Here is a 23,875-nt window from a genome sequence, read left to right on the forward strand (position 1 = left end):
GCCTGGATCGAGTACGCCCACAACAGCCAAGTGTCGTCAGCCACCGGCCTCTCCCCCTTTGAGGTGTGTTTGGGGTATCAGCCCCCGTTGTTTCCGGTGGTTGAGGGAGAGGTCGGTGTGCCCTCGGTCCAGGCCCACCTACGGAAGTGCAGTCGGGTGTGGCGTGCCGCCCGCTCTGCTTTGCTGAAGGCCCGGATGAGGACAAAGGCCCATGCAGACCATCGGCGAACCCCGGCCCCTACGTATCGTCCCGGGCAGGAAGTGTGGTTGTCCACCAAGGACATCCCACTACAAGTGGCCTCCCCGAAATTGCAAGATAGATACATAGGTCCTTTCAAGATCCTCAAGGTCATCAATCCCGCCGCAGTGAGGCTTCAGCTTCCGGCCTCACTGCGGATCCATCCAGTGTTCCACGTGTCGAAGATCAAGCCCCATCACACCTCACCCCTATGTACACCCGGTCCGGCACCACCTCCTGCCCGGATCATCGATGGCGAGCCAGCTTGGACTGTGCGCCGGCTTTTGGATGTCCGACGGATGGGCCGGGGCTTTCAATATCTGGTGGACTGGGAGGGGTACGGTCCCGAAGGACGCTCCTGGGTGAAGAGGAGCTTCATCCTGGACCTGGCCTTCCTGGCCGACTTCTACCGCCGCCACCCGGACAAGCCCGGTCGAGCGCCAGGAGGCGCCCGTTGAGGGGGGGGTCCTGTTGTGTGGGCCGCTGAAGAGGAGGTACTGCTGGCCCACCACCACCAGAGGGCGCCCTGCCTGGAGTGCGGGCTCCAGGCACCAGAGGGCGCTGCCGCCTCACAGGAGCAGCCAGGGTGACAGCTGTCACCCATCACCTGAGACAGCTGACAGCAATCATCAGAGGGGTATATCAGCAGGACGGCATCTCCACCTCATTGCCGAGATATCGTTTCTACCGAGGAGGTAACGTATCCAGCCGACTATATCAACCTTGAATACTTTTTGCCTTTATACAGAGAGAGAGATGAGCAGCAGGAGACAGTGTTGGATAAGTACTCACACTCCTGCACTTCAGTGTTTACTTGACGAGAGGAGGAGGTGGTGTTACCACCGTCCGTGTTGCTGGGTGCAGCGCACCCACCTCTGACTGTTTTTGTTCCTCGCCAGCAGTACCAGATCCGACAAGCGGAGGCAGTGGTCACCTGGGAGTTCGGGACTTGGCGGCTCCAGTATTCCCGGGGTTCGGTGGCGGTGGAAATCGAGTGGTTCCGGTTCGACTTGGACAGACGTCTCCTACCTTCGAGCCTGCCCACACGACACCATTGGAATTCGGCTTGTTCCCGAAATTGTAATCTGTTGTGTTTGTTGTGCGAGTTTCACAACAGTAAAGCTTTGTTATTTGACTTACTCCATTGTCCGTTCATTTGCGCCCCCTGTTGTGGGTCCGTGTTCCTACACTTTCACAACAATCTTGGTTACCATGGGGACACTGTTGACTCAAAACCTCCTCCCTTCTCCTTCCGCTTTACTGGAAATCCCCGCAGCCCCTACCAGTAACTTATTTCTCAAGTTCCTCTTTTCTGTTAACACTTCAGCTTTTCTGAGAATTCATTCTTTTAAATCATTTCTTTAGAATCACATTAATCATATTCAATCATTTCATTACAACTCTCTTTCACATAAAAACAATTCATATGATCATATACAAACATTTTCATTCCTTATTATTAATTTAATTTTTACCAACATCTTAATCATTTGATCAGTTGTTTAACATCAGCTTTTCTTGCCCTGCTTGCGACATCTTCTTCACTTCCTCTTTTTCTCTGACTCTGCACTCTTTATGAAAAACAACTCATATAATCATTCATTTCACTTATTCGTAAAATACATTTTCTAATCAACTCTTAATTTTAACACATTAATACTTCATTTGATCATACTTGTCATGTTAGAATCATTTTTAGATATATTCCCTCGTCTTCACCACCGAGTTCATTCCGTGGGCCTCCCCATTTGCAATGGAAAAGACCGGTATGACCTCACTTACTCCTGGAAGGTACCAAAAACTGTGCAGTTTAATCCAACAGCATGTATATTAATTCCATGGCACGTATTATATTCCAAGATGAAAACAACCTGAAAGCAAGCTTAAAGTCATCTTTCCTGACATCCCCCACCCACAATGCCAGCCAAATTGATATTTTGAAATATTCAAATCTGATACACCCTAATGTTCATTCCTTCTTTATACGCAGCTGTAAAAGTATGTTTATAATAGATTAAACATCTTGTTATAATGGATCAGATGAGCTGCACTGTGTGTGCTGAATCAATCACTCGAACTCGCACGCTGTCTTTTTAATTGTTTGCACAATGTGCATATATGTGGCTCATTATTCGAATAATCACTAAAATTTCTGAAAATCCATATGTGGCTCATTATTCATTGCTCTATTATTCAGTGCGACCAACTTGCATTGAGGCCTTGTAGGTGGATGCTGATAGAATACTAATACTTTGCGTGTGTGTGTGTGTGTGTGCAGATATACGGCCCTGTGTCCTCCCTCTCCCAGTTTGTGATCTCTCAGTTGGGAGGACTTGCTGTGTTGCTGACAGCAGAGGAGCTGAGCCGCCTGCAGTTGTATCAGCTGAGCAGCATCGCTGCCTTGGGCTCCATCAGCACCTGGAACAACAGTCAGGTAGCCGATCTAACAGAGCAGCACACGGCATCACTTGTCATTTTGTGACAGCATTGATGTAATGTGATCAAGTTACAATATGTGATCAAATGCTTCTCTGTTCATTAAATTGTATACAAATGTAGCCATCTAATTTAAATATTTTGTAAAAGTGTTTGAAAAAGCTGAGTGTGTGATCCAGTCAAAGACCACGTGTGTTAGAGGGTCTCCTCTTTTGTTGCAGCTGGCTGCACTGTTTGGCGCCACGTTAAGGTCCATCGCGTGGAGTGAAAGCCAGCTGGAGTCGAGCACGCTGGTGGCGATGGGACACATCGTGTGCGGAGCCACGCCTGCACAGATGAAGCGCTTCAATCCTGTCGAGTTCAGGTCAGCAAATAAAAAGGGACACAGTCACACACCTTGTTTTGGGCTCACCCGCCTTCTTATCCCTTTCTCTCCTGCTGTGTTGTGTTTCCTCCTGGTGGCTGCAGTAAGGCGGTGCTCTGGCTGGGGAAGCTCAATCTGAGCTGCTCAGAGGAGCAGCTGCTGACCCTTCTTAACCTGCTGACCTACAGCCTCGCGTTTGGAAGTATGGACACATGGGGCTCTGACGTGTTCATCGAGATCGGAGCTCTGGCAGGTGTGCTGCATTCACTGTCTGCGTGTGTGGACAGCCATCGGTATTTTATTATTTTTAACAGAGGAGGTTAGATTTCTGTCTTGTGTGTTTTTTTGTTAGCAGAATTAAAGGGAACAAAATGATTTTAACAAAGTATAGTGAGAAAATTTGATCCACAAAAAGAGACAAATTGTAAAATACATGATAATCAATTTTGTTGAAACTTGATGAAAAGGTTGAGCATGAAGCACCCAAAGTCCCAAAAGGTGTTCTTTTATAATCTGGTTCATTTTCTGATGCTAATCCGGATCCGGTTTGTGGTGTCAGCAGATGAAGCAGGTCAACCCTTCTTTTTTTTTCGTCTGTTCCCGTTAGGGGTCGCCACAGCAGATCAATCATTTCCATCTCACCCTGTCCTCTGTATCTTCCTCTGCCACACCAACCACCTGCATGTCCTACCTCAGCACATCCATAAACCTCCTCTTTGGCCTCCCCTCTTCTCCTCCTGCCTGGTGGCTCCATCCTCAGCATCCTTCTCCCTATATACCCAGGGTCCCTCCTCTGCACATGTCCAAACCATCTCAATCTCATCTCTCTGACTTTGTCTCCAAACCATCCCACCTGAACTGACCCTGATATGTTCATTCCTAATCTTGTCCATTCTCCTCACTCCCAAAGAGAATCACAACATCTTCTGCTCTGCCTCCTGTGTTTTTGTTAGTGCCACCTGTTTTGTTAGTGTCTCTAAGCCGTACAACATAGCTGGTCTCACTACTGTTTTGTAAACTTTCCCCTTCACTCTTGCTGATATTCTTCAGTCACAAATCACTCCTGCCACCTTTCTCCACCCACTCCACCCTGCCTGCACTCTCTTCTTCACCTATCTACCACACTCTCCATTACTTTGAACAGCTGACCCCAAATATTTAAACTCATCTACTTTCACCACTTCTACTCCTTGTAACTGCACTATTCCACTGGGCTCCCTCCCATTCACACACATGTACTCAGTCTTGCTTCTACTGACTTTCATTCCCCTGCTCCCCAGAGCATATCTCCACCTCTCCAGACTAGACTCAACTTGCTCTCTACTCTCACTACAGATCACAATGTCATCTGCAAACATCATAGTCCATGGGGACTCCTGTCTGATGTCATCCGTCAACCTGTCCATCACCATTGCGAACAAGAAAGGACTAAGAGCTGATCCTTGGTGTAATCCCACCTTCACCTTGAATGAGTGCCATTCCTACTGCTCATCTCACCGCTGTCACACTATTCTTGTACATGTCCTGCACTACCCTAACATACTTCTCTGGCACTCCAGACTTCCTCATACAATACCACAGCTCTTCTCTTGGCACCCTATCATAAACTTTTTCTAAGTCCACAAACAAACAATGTAACTCTTTGTGGCCTTCTCTGTTCTTCTCCAACAGTATTCTCAGAGCAAACATTGTATCTGTAGTGCTCTTTCTCGGCATGAAACCACATTGCTGCTCACAGAGCTTCACCTGTTTTCTAAGCCTAGTTTCTACTACTCTTTCCCATAACTTCATGCTGTGGCTGATCAACTTTATGCCTCTGTAGTTACTGCAGCTCTGCACATCACCCTTGTTCTTGAAAATAGGAACCAGCACACTTCGTCTCCACTCCTCAGGCATCCTTTGACTTTCCAAGATTTTATTAAACAATCTGGTTAGAAACTCCACTGCCATCTCTCGTAGACATTTCCATGCCTCCACTGGAATGTCATCTGGACCAACTGCCTTTCCACTCTTCATCCTCTTCATAGCAGCCCTCACTTCTTCCTTACTAATCTCTTGTACTTCCTGATTTACTCTCACCACATCATCCAGCCTTTTTTCTCGCTCATTTTCTTCATTCATCAGCTCCTCAAAATATTCCCTCCACCTTCTCAACACACACTCCTCACTTGTCAGCACATTACCATGTGCATCTTTTACTACCCTAACCTGCTGCACATCCTTTCCAGCTCTGTCCCTTTGTCTGGCCAATCGGTACAAGTCCTTTTCTCCTTCCTTTACTATTCAGCTTCTTGTACAGCTCGCAATATGCCTTTTCCTTCACTTTTGCCACTTCTCTTTTCACCTTACACTGCATATCCTTGTACTCCTGTCTACTTTCTTCATCTCCAACTATCCCAAACCTTTTTTACCAACCTCTTTCTCCTTGTGCTTTCCTGGACCTCTTCATCCCACCACCAAGTCTCCTTGTCTTCCTTCCACTGTCCAGATGTCACACCCAGTACTGTCCTAGCTGTCTCCCTCACCACATCTGCAGTACTTTTCCAGTTGTCCAAAACTGTTTTCCCCCCATCCAGTGCTTCTCTAACCTGCTTGCTAAATTTCACACAACAGTCTTATGAAGCAGGTCAAACCACACTTCCCTATTCTTGGGCCAAGTCCTCTACCTCCTTCTGGGGGATCCAGAGGTGCTCCCAAGCAACATGGGAGATGTAACCAACATGTCCTGAGTTTTCCCCAGGGCCTCCTCCCAGTTGGACATGCATGGAAGACTTCCATAGGGAGACGTCCAGGGGGCATCCTCAACAGATTCTGGAAAAACGTCAGCTCCTTTAGATGCGAAGGAGCAGTGGCTCTACTCTGAGATCCTCGAAAATGTTCAAGCTTCTGACCCTGTGCCAGAGTGTAACCCCACATACCAGATGGGGGAACCTCATTTCCATCACTTGCATCCCTGACCCTTTTCTTTCAGTCATTACCCAAAGCTTATGACCATCGATGAGGAATATCCCGAGATACTTGAACTCCTCCACTTTGGGCAGTAAGGGCAGTATCTCACTGGGCTGTGACAGAGTGTGAACGGCATTTGCAAGAAAATTTGTGAATTTTTGCATCCATGGGGGTTTGCATTCTCCTTGTGTGAGTCGCAGGGCGTTGCTCTTGTGTCAGTTGAACTTTCAACAGTTCAAAAAATTCTGCACAATACATTTTCTCTCCAAATAGTCAAAGAGTCTTCTAGAACCCTTCTGAATTTAGATTCAATTTATTTCATTTATATCGCGCCACATCACAGCAAAGCTGCCTCAAGGCACAAGGAAAAAACTCCCTCTGATGATGTGAGGACAAAACCTCAAGCAGACCAGACCCAGAGGGGTGACCCACTGCTTTGGCCATGCTATCGACACAGTTAACAATACAAACACAGAAGAATTTTTGGGAGTCCATGCTGGGGGGGGGGGGGGGGGGGTCCACAGATCCTGTCTATTTCATGACCATTGCAGAAGAAGACATCCACTCATGGAGCTGCACCTCGGACAGAGAGAAAAAAACAGAATCAGGTGGCAGAAAGACAACAAATACAGTTGTATGCAAAAGTTTGGGCACCCCTGATAATTTTCATGATTTTCCTTTATAAATAATTGGTTGTCTGGATCAGAAATTTATATCATATAGCAGATGAACACACTGATATTTGAGAAGTGAAATAGTATTTACAGAAAGTGTGCACTAATTATTTAAACAAAATTAGGCAGGTGCATAAATTTGGGCACCCTTGTCATTTTATTGATTTGAATACATTTAGCACTAATTATTGGAACACAAAATTGGTTTGGTAAACTCATTGACCCTTGACCTCCTTACACAGGTGAATCCCATCATGAGAAAGGGGATTTAAGGTGGCCATTTGCAAATGTTTCTCCTCTTTGCATCTCTTCTAATGAGTGGCAACATGGGAGCCTCTAAACATCTCTCAAATGACCTGAAAACAAAGACTGTTCAACATCATGGTTTAGGGGAAGGATACAAAAAGCTGTCTTAGAGATTTCAGCTGTCAGTTTCCACTGAACATAGTGAGGAAATGGAAGACCGCAGGCACAGTACTAGTTAAGGCCCGAAGTGGCAGGCCAAGAAAAATCTCAGATAAGCTGAACCAAAGGATGGTGAGAACACTCATAGTCAACCCACAGACCTGCTCTAAAGACCTTCAACATGATCTTGCTGCAGATAGTGTCTCTGTGCATAATTCAACTATCCAGCGCTCTTTGTACAAAGAGATGCTGTATGATGCTGTAATGCAGCGGAAGCCTTTTCTACGTACATGTCGCAGAGTCGCTTGAGGTATGCTAAAGCACAATTGGACAAGCCAGATTATTTTGGAATAAGGTGCTGTGGACTGATGAAACTAAAATTGAATTATTTGGACATAACAAGGGGCAGTATGCATGGCTGAAAAAGAACACAGCATTCCGAGAAACATGCTTGCTACCTACAGTAAATTTTGGAGGTGGTTCCATCACGCTGTGGGGCTGTGTGGCCAGTGCAGGTACTGGAAATCTTGTTAAAGTTGAGGGTCACATGGATTCCAATGAATATCTGCAGATTCTTGAAAACAATGTTCATGAATCAGTGGAAAAGTTGAAGTTGCACCGAGGCTGGATCTTACAACAAGACAATGACCCTAAACACTGCTCAAAATCTACTAAGGCATTCATGCAGAGGAACAAGTACAACATTCAGGAATGGCCATCTCAGTCCCCAGACCTGAATATTATTGAAAATCTGTGGTGTGATTTTAAGCGGTCTGCAGAAACCAACAAACCTGAGATGTTTTGTGAAGAAGAATGGTCCAAAATACCTTCAACCAGAATCCAGACTCTCATCGGAAGCTATAGGAAGCATTTAGAGGCTGTTAATTCTGCAAAAGGAGGATCTACTAAATATTGATGTGTTTTTTTCTGTTGGGGTGCCCAAATTGATGCACCTGCCTAATTTTGTTTAAAGAATTATTGCACACTTTCAGTAAATCCTATAAACTTCATTTCACTTCTCAAATATCACTGTGTTCGTCTGCTATATGATATATTTAACTGAAATTGCTGATCCAAACAACCATTGATTTATAAAGGAAAATCATGGAAATCATCAGGGGTGCCCAAACTTTTACATACAACTGTACAGTATAATTTGTCAGCATTAAGCAACAAGACAAACAGAAGAAATACTAAGGTGATCGCCAGCCACTACCCATAAAATTCACTAAAAGACCCAGACTTTAGATGAAGTTGAGGTGCAGCCCGCTCCGTTTCCTAATAAAATGAATTTAAAAGGGTAGAAAGCATAGTAACATACTATACCAGTATGTTCGCCATACGAAATGGAAAATAAGTGCATCTTAAGTCTGGACTTGAAAGTCTCTACAGAATCTGACTGTTTTATTGATGTCAGGAGATCATTCCACAGAACAGGTGCATGATAAGAGAAAGCTCTTTGACCCACAGATGTTTTATTCACCCTAGGGACACAAAGTAGTCCTGCACCCTGAGAACACAGAGCCCACGCCGGTATGTATGTAAGGTTTAAGTAGGTCAGCTAAGTAGGGAGGTGCCAGGCCATGAATAATTTTATAGGTTAGTAGCAGAACCTTAAAATCTGATCTCACAGGGACAGGAAGCCAGTGAAGAAATGCCAAAATGGGTGTAATGTGGTCAAACTTTCTGCTTCCTGTCAAAAGTCTGGCAGCAGCATTTTGAACAAATTGGAGAACCCAAATGCTGGACTGTGGGAAACCAGGAAATAGAACATTGTAGTAGTCCAGTCTAGAAGAAACAAATGCATCAATCAGGGTCTCAGCATCAGCCATAGACAGGATGGGACGAATCTTCACTATATTTCGCAGATGGAAGAAAGCAGTCCTTGTAATATCTCTAATGTGGAGGTCAAAGGACAACGTAGGATCAAAAATTACCCCAAGGTTCCTCAATTTGTCACTTTCCATGAGTCAGTGTGCAGTGTGAGATAACCTATGAGGGGTTGATGACACGCTCTTCCTTTTATATGATTGGAGAGAAACTGTGCTTCTGGAGGTGGCTGAGTGAGTCCAGCAGCCAGTCAGCAGGCAGGGTCACAAGGCTGCAGGACACCTGTCGTGCGGTAGAGGTGGCACGCAATCCGATTTGTTTTTTAGGACCACAATGGAATAGGTTTAATGCTTTATTGTGTTATCCTCTGCAATTTTATATACTGTATTGTGGAGATGCACTGGGCTGTCACTCTGGACAACTTTCTGCAAATCGATGAGTCCGCTGCCATCCACTCTTTGCTTTCTTTTTTCTCCTCTGTGGAGCTACGCTAGGCCTTTTATATTATGATTATTCAGATGTTGCAGGGGTAGAAAGAACACACACCAAACCCTGAGTTTCAGACCCCTTCCTGTGTCTGTCCTCCGCTTGTTTTCATACTTTGCATGAGAGCTTGTTTGAGAGCTTGTGTTTTACTGGGCAGATTAACCCCCATAACACAGGAGAAGGCACCACATATACTAGGAAAGTATACATGTTTTGATCTATATTCTGTAATATATTTTAGCTTATGAAAAGCCACTTCTAGCAGGACTTTGACCTTGAAAATGTTTTCCAAGGTAAAAATTTGTGGAATTGGAAACAGGTATTTTCAGAAGTTTGCACTCTACAAGCACAATGCTCTTGTGTTCCTTTATTTTATTTATTTATTTATTTATTGGCTAGACTGACTGGACTAATTGTGTTTGCAAAGCCTAGACACACCATATTTCTTCATTACAGCCATCGTGCATATGTCTTCTTTTCATCATTATTTTATTACTTGATATTGTATCATTGTTCAGTTCACTGGTGGTTTCTGCTTCTTCATTGCACATTTTGCTTCTTGTACTTTATACAGCTGGACTTCCAGATTTGGCCATGTCAGCTTTGGTGAAAGAACAAATTGAAGGACTCACACCTCTGGCTATCTCACTGGTACCACCTTCTAAGCTTGCCGTAAGTTGACAATCACATAAAACATCAAAAACAATATTTGTAACATACAGTGCATCCAGAAAGTATTCACAACACTTTGCTTTTTTCACATTGTGTTATGTTACAGCCTTATTCCAAAATGGAGGAAATTTATTTTTTTTCCCCTCAAAATTCTACTCACAACACCCCATAATGACAACATGAAAAGTTTTTTTTTTTTTTTTTGCCAATTTAGCATGACGGCTTTCAGATCTCCAAAGAAAATTGGATAAATCAGTCGGAACCAATCTGTCAGAAAAATAATATTATAATAATAACAATATAATAACCCCCCTGAGTCGCGGAAGAGGAAGACATATGTCTTGCTTCAATTTGAAGTCTTTATTACCGCAGGAGTGCCATCACTGAAGCACAATAGCAAAACCTCAGAATATATATAGCTTGGATCACATGGGGGAGTAACTTAGCAATAATTTCACAGTCCCCCCCCCCCCCCCCCCCCCCGCAGAATGGACTTCTCTTATCTTATTCCCTGAGGAGAGCTGTCTTTTATCATTCCAGATGAAAAAACCCTCAGCAATAAGTGTTCACAATTAAATGTAAAGTTAGCACAATATATATTCAGCATACATTATATCAGAATCAGAATGCCTTTTATTGTCATTATACATTGGTACAAAGAGATTAGGGCCATCCAGTTGCAGTGCAATAAAATAGAATAAAAATAAAATAGTGCAAAAAAAATAAATAAATAAATAAAACAGTGCAACAATATACATCAAAAACAAGATATAGAGAAAAATTCAACAATGTAAGGAAAAATATATATACAATTGACACTAATGCAAGGTGCGGCTTAGGATATAAATATATTGCACAGAAATGTATATTGTCCATGGGTGATTGGGTTATTGCACATGGTTAAGATTGCACGAGGAGGATCAGTGCATGCTAGAGTTCAATGTGGTTATGGCTTTGGGGAAGAAACTGTTTTTCAGTCTGTTTGTTTTTGTCCTTGTGAGCCTGTAGCGCCTCCCTGAGGGCAACAGGTCAAACAGGGCAGAGCCAGGGTGAAAGCAGTCTTTGGAGATCGCTTTGGCTCTACTGAGGCAGCGGGAGATGTAAATGTCCAACAGGGAGGGGAGAGGGCGGCCGATGATCTTCTGTGCTGCCTTTACAACCCTCTGCATTCTCTCCCTGTCAGCAGCGTGGAGCTGCCAAACCATACTGTGATGCAGTATGTCAGCAGGCTCTCAATGGATGAGCGGTAGAAGGCCAGCAGCAGGTCGGTGTTGAGGTTGTGCTTCCTGATCAATTAAATTATCAATTAAAAGAAACCTCCACATTCTCTCAACATGATAATAATGAAAAAATGATAAAACACAAGAACTTTTCCAACACAACCTAATAAGAGCCTTGTAAACCAGAGTCATCCTCTGTGTATATCGCCTTACATTCAAAGAAGGCATGCCAGCATTAGAATACAACTCACAGCGGTGGGTGAGGCAGCCACCGCTTGTTGAAGCAAACATATACACAACATCACCATAATCCAGTACAGGCAAAAACATAGTTTTTATTAAGAGCTTCCAAGCTCCTAGGGAAAAAACATGACTTGTTTCTATAAAAGAAGCCGAGCTTCAGCCGTCACCCAGAGTTCAATCTTTGTCTCATCAGACCAGAGAATTTTGTGTCTCATGGTCTGAGAGTCCTTCAGGTGCCTTTTGTCAAACTCCAGGCAGGCTGCAATGTGCCTTTTACTACAGAGTGGCTTCCGTCTGGCCACTCTATCATACAGGCCTGATTGGTGGATTGCTGCAGAGATGGTTGTCCTTCTGGAAGGTTCTCCTCTCTCCACAGAGGAATGTTGGAGCACTGAGAGAGTGACCATCAGGTTCTTGGTCACCTCCTTGACTAAGGCCCTTCTCCCCCTCGGGAGTCCTGGTGGATCCCGACTTCTTCACTTTACGAATGGAGGCTACTGTGCTCACTGGGACCTTCAAAGCAGCAGAAATGTTTCTGTACCCTTCCCCAGATTTGTGCCTTGAGTCAATCCTGTCTCAGAGGTCTACAGATAATTCCTTTGACTTTATGCTTGGTTTGTGCTCTGACATGCACTGTCAACTGTGGGACCTTATATGTAGACAGGTATGTGTCTTTCTAAATCATGTCCAATCAACTGAATTTACCCCCAGTGGACTCCAGTTAAGCTGTAGAAACATCTCAAGAATGACCAGTGGAAACAGGATGCACCTGAGCTCAATTTTGAGCTTCATGGCAAAGACTGTGAATATTTATGTACATTTCTTTTTCACATTGTCATTATAGGGTATTGTGTGTAGAATGTTGAGGGGAAAAAAAATGATTTACATCCATTTTGGAATAAGGGTGTAACATAAAATGTGGAAAAAGTAAAGCGCTGTGAATACTTTCCGGATGCACCGTAAAGGCCACTGTCTTATGAGGGAAAACATTTGGATCTGTGTGAAACTTGTTATTATCCCTCACCGGGTGAGAAGCCTGTGTGGGACATCAGAACCACTTGTGTATCCATTGACTCATCTGTCTGGAGCGAGATCTCAGTGACCTCTTCGTGGGATTCCTTTATATTGGGAATTATGTTAATACCGATCCCTGGCCTGGTACGTCTCTTGTCAAAATGGGTATAGATGGAACATTTCTCCTTTTGTGGACATAAAATTGTCCATTTTTAAGATCTTTGGGGCAACTATTCGCAAACCTAAGGAGGCCAGAGCCCACTTTGAAATCTCTTTGTGTGTGTGTTTGTAAAATACATGTGCATGTGTTTGTAAAATAGGTCAGATAAATAAAAAAAAAACAACAACATAATTTACATTTTTAAAATTATTATTTTTAGGCCATTTTAAATTTTAATACGATATTTTTTTCAACCACTTAATCCATGGGCCATCTGCAGTACCTTTGAGGCCCATCTGGGGGCCTCAAAGGTACTGCCCACACTTTAGGAATCACTGATAGGGAATCAGGGGAGGCAGTACCATGGCTTCATGGTAGGCACTGATGCCTCACAGCAAGAAGGTTGTGGGATCACTTCCTGCCCTTTCTGTGTGGAGCATGTTCTCCCAGTGTTTACTCGGGTTCTCTCCGAGTTCTCCCACATCCAAAGGTGTGCAAATTAGGTGAACTGGAAACTTTAAATTGACCGTAGGTGTGCGTGAGTGTGTGAAAGTGTTTGTCTGGCATCCTGTCCAGGGTGTACCCCGCCTCACATGTTGTGACTCCCGGGATAGGCCCCCCCACCCCCAGACCCAATCTTGATTGGATTAAGCTGGTATATAAAGTGGATGGATGATTCAGTGGAATTCTTTCACACTTTGTATAATGTCGGTAGCAACTTCTGCTGTAACGTTGTAAATCCGTGTTTCCCAGTGCTGGTCCTTGGGACCCAAAGCAGTAGTGCAGGTTTTCCATTTCTTCACGCTCTAAATGCACATAAGGAAAATCAGGTGTTTTACACTGTTCAACCAGCTGTTGATGAGCTGAGCACACCTGACTGAGTTGAGTTGATGTCGACATTTCATACCATAAATTTTGATGTGGGCATTTAAAGTCTCCTACTTGGGCATGACATCAGGTCTGCTTCAACTTGTTTATTTCAACAACTTTTTCTTGTGCCATTTTCTTCATTTCCTATTTCATCCTTCTGTTGTTGCCCATCAAGGCGGCCTTTATGGAACTCCAGCTCAGCATGTTCTCCTACGAGCAGGCTGCTGCAGTCACAAAAAAGCAGCTCTCGTCCCTGTCGCCCAGTCAGGTGACAGCTCTGGACATTGTGCTGACATCATCTGAGAACAGGACCATCAACATCAGAGGTTAACCACCAAAACACAGTCAACACCTGTCATCATTCGTAATTGTGAATATGTGTATAATAAGCCTGTTCGTAGCTTGGAGAGTGCATGTGTGACATATGCTGTCTCCATTTCCAGGTCAGAGGTGAAAGCACATAAACAAACCCAGATGGTCTGCACTTTTAGAATGGAAATATGCCAGTGTGTGCTCTAATAGGCTGTGAGAACAGAGAACATACGCTGTTAAAGTGGAAAGGGAATCTCTGTGAAGTTCAGAAGCGTAGCTGTTACAGGATATCACACGTAATGTAAACTAAAGTTGAGAAAATTATGCATACAAACCAAAGCAGAACAGTAAGATAGCTGAAATATCCAAATACAAAACACAATGCTAAAATGCCCTCGGCCATATGAGCATTGTGTTCATCATTTGCAGTTGTTTCATTAATTATTAAGATCCTACTGTCTTAGAGTGCCTTGGGGCAACTGTTTGTTGTGATTTGGCGCTATATAAGAAAAAAGTTGATTGATTGATTGATTGATTATGTACAATTTGTACATGTTCAAATCAGATCATCATTTGTTCATGTTGTGCAAATCAGGGAATATTTGTAGATCACCCTCTGTGCATTTGCAGATATTGAGACAAATTTAACTCCATCGCAAGTTAGCTTTGAGTTAGCAGACGTTAGCATACACACTAACGTCTGCAAAATGTCTTGTCCTGCAGAGGTTATCAGGTTACAAAAACAGCGTTTTCAGTTTTAGGTGTTCATTTCTTGCTAGCTTTTACATAATATATAACACAGAGGTTATATTAACACACAAACAAAACAGAGTTTTGCGCCTAGCACCCAGCCTGTGACATCAGCATGCTAACATCTGCAAAATGTCTTGTAAATAAGTTCATAGGTGTTATTGGGTTCCAAAAGCAGCATTTTCAGTTTTAGAAGTGTTTATTTCTTGCTACCTTTTATATAATATATGAGAAACATGTATATAAACACACAAAACAAAGCAGTTTTGGTGAGACCAGCCACTGATGTCACGGTGCAGCTCTACTCTGACTGGCTGTCACCCCCGCCACTCAAAAATAAAACCAAAAAGATTGAAACAGAATGTGACTTTTTAAACTCTTAAAAGGCCTATTAAAAAAAAGTCAAGGTTAGCCATCTTTGAACTTTCTAAGGTCTGTGTCCCAAGAATATCCACTGTGAATTTGAAGACACTGGCAGTAATAGGACTGAACACAGGCAGACAGACGGATGGACAGACACAAAGCCTTTGCAATACCCGATTGGCCATATTTGATGGTCTCGGGAAAAATGGTGTAACAACAAATGAGACATGGATTCCTATGTTTTTGGGTATGGCAAACCCAATTATGACATTGGCATTGCTGTTAAAGGTCAAGGTCATGACCTTTTGGCATGGTCCGTGACATTTTTTGACATTTTCACACAAGTTATATCATTTCTCTCTGTTTTCCCCATCTGTAATTTTGTGAAGATAGATGAAAAGGTTCTGTACAGTAAAACCAAAGCTCAGCGTTACAAGCTGACCCAAAAGGGAGGTAGTGGACCAGTCGTCCACTCAGGAGGATGCTGACACCCGTATGCTTCTCCATGCTTGCCATGCCTCAAGGACATGTCTCTGTCATGATGTCTTGGTGCTAAGTACCAGTGGCGCACTCACATGTGACCTGTTCCTGAAGACAGAGACAAAGAATCGCCAGTTACATAAACATCTCACAACTCGCTCGTGGTCTGGGTTCACAGTCGTGCCAGACTTTGTTCAGTAGATCTGTCCATTTCTGCTGTTCTTTAATTTGGCTTGTTTCACTCTGTAAAAAATTGTAATAAAAATGATGATAAATTTCTTGTTTATTTCAGTGGCGAATGGGCCAATCAGAAGTTGGCAAAATCCCATACTATATAATAAACTGGAATATAGAGGATCAGCAACAGTGAACAAAAATAATAGTTACCCTGCGATTTCAGGAAACAATAGGCAGAGTTTGGTGAGATCTCATAATCATGTACCTCCTTGAGCCACTTAGAATCAAAATAAGAATAGGCTTTCCCTTCTTTGTAGTCTGTCAGAAGCATTTCTAAATGGTAAATGGCCTGCATTTATATAGCGCTTTTCCATCTGCATCAGATGCTCAAAGCGCTTTGCAAATAATGCCTCACATTCACCCCGATGTGAGGGTGCTGCTATACAAGGCGCTCACTACACACCGGGAGCAATAGGGGATTAAAGGCCTTAGTGATTTTCCAGTCAGGCTGGGATTTGAACTGAGGATCTTCTGGTCTCAAGCCCAACGCCTTAACCACTAGACCATCACCTTTTGTCCTTGCTTTTCTGTTTATCGTGATTTCAGTCTATTTTCTGTGTATATTACTTTTGTCATTGGATTTATGCTCTGTTTATCATTTATTCTCTGGGTATTCATTAGTTGTATTTTCTGTTATACTGTTGCCACTTGTTTAGTTCCGTTCTAGTTTGGTCTCTGCCTTTATTTTCTTGTTGATCACTGTCTTATGTTGGTACTCTTTTCTTGTCTTCTTCTCTGCCTTAGGCATTTCAGTTTTTATCACAGTTGGTCGGGGTTTCATTTTCAGTCACTCTGAGTCTGCTTCTGTTAGTCACACCCACCTGTCACTCTACTCCTGCCTCACCTCTGTCTTGTTTGACCACGCCCCTTCCAGCACATGCCCTGTCACCTGTGTCTTGTTATCCTAATTACTGCACCTGTTATTTAAGCCCCTCACTTTCTCCACTCCCTGCCAGTTCATTGTGCTTTCACGTTCCAGCCTTTTGTCTTGCTCTATTTTGGCTCTGCTGTGTTTTTGACCATCTTCTGCTTTTGACCTTGCTCTCGCCTCAGCCCATGACCATTGCTGCTTTGTGTTTTGACCAGTGCATGTTTTTTGACCTTGTCTTAGCCACTCTGCTGTGTTTTTGACCGTCTTCTGCCTTTGACCTTGCTCTCACCTCAGCCCATGACCATTGCTGCCTTGTGTTTTGACCAGTGCATGTTTTTTGACCGCCTTTGCCTGACGCCTGCCTGTACCGCCACCTCTCTGACTGTCTACTTGTGTACCGAATCCCTGCCTGCCTTTTTGAGATAAAGCCTTTTTACTCTCACGCCAGTCTGTGTGAGTTTTGCTTTTGCATCCATCCACCTTCTGTACCACGCCTATTCGGATCCTGACATCAGATATCTGCCGCTGAGATAGATGATGACTGGAGTGCAGTTTTAAGCAGAAACGAGGCGATAATTGATGAACCGCGGCTGACGCTCAGTAATGACGCTGCTGACTCTCCGAAATGATGCATGCACAGTGAAGGCAGGGCAGATCAATTTATAGGGGTGTCCGTTCAGTCGGCAACACCGGGAACCTTTTGCACTGACACCATGTGCACTAATCACTTAGCCACCAGCCCTTCTACCTCAAGAAGTGCTTGGTATCCATCAGATCTGTCCTTTTCTTTGTCCTTAGCACTAGGTTTCAGTGGAATGTTGACGTAGTGAGCCCCATAACATATGGCTACAAGTTCATCCTTCTTCCTGTGAAGAGGGCAGACCCCTATCACACAAATACTTCTGCAGTCTGTCCTTTTTCCACATCTGAAACTGGTCACGTTGTCATTTCTATGATCTTCAACAGTGTTCAAGCACTAACTTGATTTTGAATCAATGAACAATATCGGATGTGCAAATATATCAAAATATCAATGAATATATCACATCACAACTTGACCTTGTTGAGAAAACATGCACGGTGATGCACCATGTGGGTTTTGTTTATGTGCACTGTCCTTTGGCATTACCCAAGATCCCCCTGCATGCCCAGAACTACGAATTTGCTTATCCATGAGTGCAAACGTGAACAAAGCTTAAATCAGTTATTCTCATATTAGAAGGTTTAAATTGTGAAGATAATTTGTGCTATTTCAAAGCTCAAAACAACTTTGTCCCCATTCCATACTACATACTTACACATTAATCTGCATAGCATAGGGTTTCTTGTTTTTTATGAGAATTCTGCACAGGAAATTGCAGTACTCTATTTGAATATTTAATATTTTATTATTATTATTTTTGTTTGTTTTCCGAGATCTTCCTGGAGCCGTCTCATCACCATCTGCTTTGTTTTAAGTTTTACAAGCTATAAGTAGCTCCTCAATTTTGTTTGCGCATCACACTGTAGGACAATGTGGCAATGACACCTTTCTCATAAATGTAGTTTTACTCATTGGTCAAGTGTCCATTGCACACACTGAAAACCTGGTTTGAGTAGTGTATGTAGAGTGGAATTGGGACCACACACAATCCAAGACGCTTGTCTGTGGTTTGACTTATCTTTCCGTGACACTGCCTATAGAGGCTTCAGTAGGAAAACGAGTAATGTTTTTGTGCCGCGTTTATTTTTATTTCACTATTTCTAACACTAGCCTTTGTGATATTATTCATCATTAACTTTATTGAATGTCGTGTAAGCTGCTGTGTGATTGTGGAGAAAAATCCAGGTCACTCTTTTTTGTGGTATAACGAAAGGAGTAATGTTTTATTGGCACGTTTTTTCAAAACTTACTATTTCTAACTATTCTAACCCTACCTGTGGTGCAATAGCGAACAAAAAAAAAAAAAACTGCAAAAAACTGAGGAAAGGAGCTGAGATGGATTGTTTTCACAGCCAAGTGTATTGTGACGGGCTAAACTTGACCTGCAGCTGTAGGTGGTACCACCCTGCACGTGACCTGTGATGTTACATGCAAAGCCTCTATAGTCACACCAAGAGGTCACATGGTGTAAGACAAAAAAAAAAAAAGAAGCTAAAAATCTGAGCTTGACTGCTGTATTTATTCCTCTTTCAAGGATGACACTACAACCTTCTGCACTGTATCACACAGGCAAGTTGAAATGTTTAAATCACGATTCACTGGTGAGGCGTCAGCTGCACAATGGACCTGAAAATGTTCACTCATCATCTTATCTCTCTTGTGTCCTAATGCTGTTTATTTTATTGTTTACACAGTGGTCCTGCATGCAGGGGTATTGCTTTCAGTCCCGTGTGTGAACAAAATAAGTCAGAGTTTCGATCCAATTTAGACCAAACATGAATAGAGCGGATAGAGCCAGAGCCGCATTGGTATTTGGCACAAGTTTTACACAGGATGCCCTTCCTGACACAATTCCAGTTTTACCTGGAGAAACACACACAGCCACTGGTGTTCCAAACAGGTCTCCCATTAAAGTATTAACCAGATCCTGCACTGCTTAGCTCCTAAGATCTGACGGGATCAGGCTGACACAGAGCAAATCAGCTGTGGATACAAAATACAACTGGAATATTTTGACTGACTTCAAAACCATTTACTGAACATGATACCCTTCATACTAAAAAAAAGTATAATAACATTTTATTTGTCCAATAAAGACATATTTACATGTAATTAAAACAACAAAGGTTAAAAAACAAATTTTAAAATTAAATTAATAAGAAAAAATAACAATTCATTCTGTACATAAGTACATAATTATCTCAGATATTTCATTCTTAGACAATAGAAACTCATTGTTAAAATCAGAGTCCCTGATTCTTACAAGTTCTCTAATTTGAACACCTTGTTGAACATCAACTTCATTTGTTGAATCCATAAATTGTTTGTAAATCAGAGCTTTGATGTCACCCTTACTTAAAGTATGTATGTAAAACCGGTCTAAACCATATAAATCACATAAGTACAGTAAATTATACCCAGTTCTGGACAGTTGAGTCCCTAAGCATAATTGAAACAATTGTTTTACAACAGGATTATCATGTGTAAGTCCTGCAATAACATGACTAATAAATCTTGTATGTATCAAAGTATCATGTGGCAGTATATCACAAATATGGGGTAGTAACCTATTATGAGTAGTGTAAGGTAATTTAAAAAGACGTCTCTGTGCCTTTCTCCATGCAATACCAAACTTAAGACTATTACCACTCAAGTTACAAAATATACTACCATACAAACTTGTACAATATGTACTGAAAAGTTTACCCTTGACCTCAGAGCTGACTGTATCCAAATCACCAATGAATGCATTAACTTTACAACTGAACTCACTGACAATATTTTGAACCATAGGACTACTCCTGTTGGCATCAATCTTGTACCCTAAATATTTGTACATAAGTAGCCAACTCACCATTCACCAAAAACCCAGGATCAGATACCAACTCAACAGAGTTATTATGAAAAATGATACTGTTACTCTTAATACCGTTAAACTTTATACAAAAAATTTCTTCATATTTTTCACAAATTGTTATCATGTGACACATTGCAGCACGAATGGGCGATAATAAAATTACATCATCGGCATATCCTATTGCTCCACAGAATACATTACCTACATAACAACCAGACCCTCCAGCTGCAAGCTGATTTAGCATTGAGAACACTGAGAACAAGGTAGGGCTAAGGACTCCGCCCTGCTTCTTTCCCTTACTAGCTGAAAATCACTCAGAGAAAACATTCCCATACCTAACACACGTTCTCTGCTCAATATACATATTTTTTAATAAGTCTGACATAGAGTGGGTTTACATTTCTATCTAACAAGACCTGAAATGCCTACAAAACTCAATTCTGTCAAATGCCTTAGTGGCATCAAGTGACAATCCGTAAATTACTCCACCATTATTTATGTAATAATCAATAGTCTCTAACTGCAAATTACTTGTACAGTGCCTCTGTTGTTCTCTTCTAAGCACCAGTACATCAAATACCTTGCATAATACACTTTGAAGGCATATAGCATGAAAATTTTCAGATAGCCTGTTACATGCACTTATTTTTAGGAATTGGTAGCATAACATTGCAGACCATATCGGATGGTGACACCCCATGAATAAGCATAGCATTAAAGCTAGAATGCCAACAATCTTCAATAGATAAAGTATAGTCTGAAGTTTAAAATATATAAACTACTGTACATCATAATTAGAACCCATTAAAATTTTGGGGGAATTTTTAATTTGTGGGAACATACAGAATTTGAGGGAAATCCATAGCGTATTTTGCCCCAGCGAACATCAGAAACTGCAGATGAATTCAAGCCGGAAGTGCATCTGTGCTTGCGCAGATGCACTTAATAACTCAGATAATAACAGACTCAGATAATAACCATAACTGTACACCGTCAGACACCAGTCACCAGGCAACTCACCTGTCCAACAGCAGCGCTGCAAAATCCTTGTGAGTTTGATCGCCAGTCTTCTAGCTAGCTGCTAGCGGTGAAACCCCCCACATGACCTGTGACGTCACCCCGATGGCATCCTGGCTTTCGAATTTTTGGCACGTGCCAATAATTCAGAATTTGTTTCGATACGGACGAATTTTAATCATGTTCAGACTAATATTTTGGGGATCCTATATAATTCACAATAATGAACAAAATTACTTGGGTCCCCATCAAAATTCTAACAATCGTCTCAATTTCAATATGCTTCCTGGCACTCTAGCTTTAAATAAGCGTAACAGTAAACTGTACAATTTGCCAGTATCATTTATGATATGATCAGAAAATAAACCAATTCTACCATCAAATTTATATTTTTCTAAATTATTATTGGCTTTGACAATCTCATCTTGACTGAACAAACTCAGAACAGTGCTGTCCATGGACAAGCTCTGTATGTTATCATTTGCTAATATTACTCATTCTCACTTTATCAAATGACACACTGTTGTACAATTGAAAATATCCTGTTCACCTTTAACATCATCATCAGACAAGGGCAAAGCTTTATTTTTGCCTTTAAACTTTCTATCCTCTTTCCACAAATACTGATGTTGACTTTTTTCTATGGCCTGAGTCATTCTCTCTGATCTAATAACCTCTTCTTTCTCCTTGACTCTTTTTACAGCAAGATGATACTCTTTTCTCGACAATTTTCTAGCGTGAAAGAGTGAACCAGAATTAGGACTACCTGCACTCTTCCATTGACAGTGATCAAACATTGCTATCTCCTTTTTATGAGAAACATATTCACTCCAACCAGGTACAGAAACAATGCTACCCTGTCTACCACCTTTACAACCAGGCACAGCTCTTTTACCAGCTTCAGTAGAACAGTGATTAATGATATCATTGTAGTTTTCTACCTCAGCGGTATGCTGCTCACAGATAACATCTCTACACTGTAAAGCTTCCTCAGGTACAGCCACACAATCAAGTAACTCATCTAATACAGTCTTATATTGCTCAATATCACAAAGCTCTGCTTTGTACCAAGACACACTTGAACCCATACTTCTGCTATAAGAGCTTACATAGTCACACTTGATATCAAATTGAGAGACAATGGCTAAGTGATCCAGAGGCATTATTAACAGAATCACAAGTATAATATTTTGTAAGGCACTCCAGCAAATTATTACTGACAATAGAATGATCAATGAGTGATCGAGCACCAGTACTATTTTCAAAAGTATAAACACTGTAAGAAGAGGAACTCTTGATACAAGGAACAAGCACCTCAGATTCACAAAATTTGATAAGTTCACTTGTATGAGGACAAGAACGATTAAAATCACAATTAAAATCCCCAAAAATGGCTAACAATTGTGAGTCATGTTCATGAAACAGAGTCGCAACTTCTGCTAAAACATCCTGCGTAGTACTCAAGTTAGCACAGACAGTTCTTAAGTCACTGGGCATGTAAACAGTGCACAGCATAAAAGCCACATTGCCATCAAGTTTTACCTTGACAGCTGCGAGCCTTGGAGAAGTAGTCACCACATTAGTAATCTTGTGCCGGATATCGCTCCTCCAGATGATGGCGGCACCACTGTGTGGGCGACCACTTCTCAGTGCACTGGGATCCATAGCACTACTAGCAGTAAAGTCAACGGGGCATGAGGCAATTTTGTCAAGTCTGTGAAACGGTGATTCATATAGCCAATGTTTTTGTAGACACAAAAAGTCACATGATTTAAACAGTTCTTCCGTAAAGAGCATCTTTGGCGTTCCAACATCAAAAAATTTACAATTGTAGGAACCAGTAGTTAGCTTTGCCATGCTATCACATGATTAGGAGTACCTCACTTCGCCCTGTCGACCACCTTGAGGCTTGTAACGACAGACTTCAATGCCTTCATCCCACAATTCTTTATGTGTCAACTTGCTAAGGTCCCCTCCTGGAACACTCACGACAAATGACTTGTAGGATGAGTTCGGGCGTGATCTCAGGAAGAGACCCATGACCATCACCCCACAGCTCTGAATGTACTTGAACATGGCCTCACAGCTAACATGCCGATCAACCCTGGTGATAAACACATCAACTGGGCCACTTCTTGTTGTTCCTTGCGTCGGAGGTAACAAGGGGTGATGAAGCCCTCATTCTTCTGCTGTTCACCTCCCCTAGGTCCCTTTATTGCACCAGTCACGCCAGCATATGTGGGGAACCATTGCTGGAACTGCCGCTGATGTCCATGATGAGGGAAGCCACGGTGGTTAGAGCAGTGGATTATGGTTCCATGCTGTTCACCAAAATGGGCACAACCACAAATATTTGTTTTATATGATGTTTTGAACCATAATTAATTTTGAAATAATCCAAAAGTATTCCGATTACAAGTAACCCAAAGTATTCCACTTGTATTTTGTATTCAGTAACTGGTTACATTTCAGGGTAATCGTATCCAACTCTGGTTACAGATCAACCGATGGTTACTGTTAAATACTCATATGAAGTCATCCATTGCTTTTCTATTATTCATATGAATTTTGATGTTGGATAACTTTAAAATCTCAAACAGTCTGGGACAAATTTGGATAAAACATGGTGGAAGAGATAAAGTGGTTCACATTTGGACAGAATTGACCAAATGTCAAACCCACACCGAACCAATATGTTGTTTCACTGAATCACAAAAAAAAAAAAAAAGGGATTTGATTTGCGTGAATAAGTAATCATGCAGTTTCTGTTTCCTCCGAACAAAA

At 42.1% G+C, this 23,875-nt stretch overlaps 1 protein-coding gene across 1 annotated transcript in view; it reads left to right on the plus strand.

Moving 5' to 3' along the window:
- Nucleotides 1-23,875, plus strand: part of LOC117529042 (stereocilin-like) — a 34,880-nt gene that overhangs the window by 10,504 nt on the left and 501 nt on the right. Inside the window, exons 2-6 of the mRNA XM_034191741.1 lie at nt 2,517-2,672; nt 2,896-3,038; nt 3,143-3,291; nt 9,957-10,054; nt 13,737-13,887. Coding sequence (XP_034047632.1) covers nt 2,517-2,672; nt 2,896-3,038; nt 3,143-3,291; nt 9,957-10,054; nt 13,737-13,887 — 697 coding nt within the window. The remainder of the gene's footprint in view (nt 1-2,516; nt 2,673-2,895; nt 3,039-3,142; nt 3,292-9,956; nt 10,055-13,736; nt 13,888-23,875) is intronic.

The sequence above is a fragment of the Thalassophryne amazonica genome, chromosome 2, assembly GCF_902500255.1.
Source record: "Thalassophryne amazonica chromosome 2, fThaAma1.1, whole genome shotgun sequence".
In the NCBI taxonomy this organism is placed as follows: Eukaryota; Metazoa; Chordata; class Actinopteri; order Batrachoidiformes; family Batrachoididae; genus Thalassophryne; species Thalassophryne amazonica.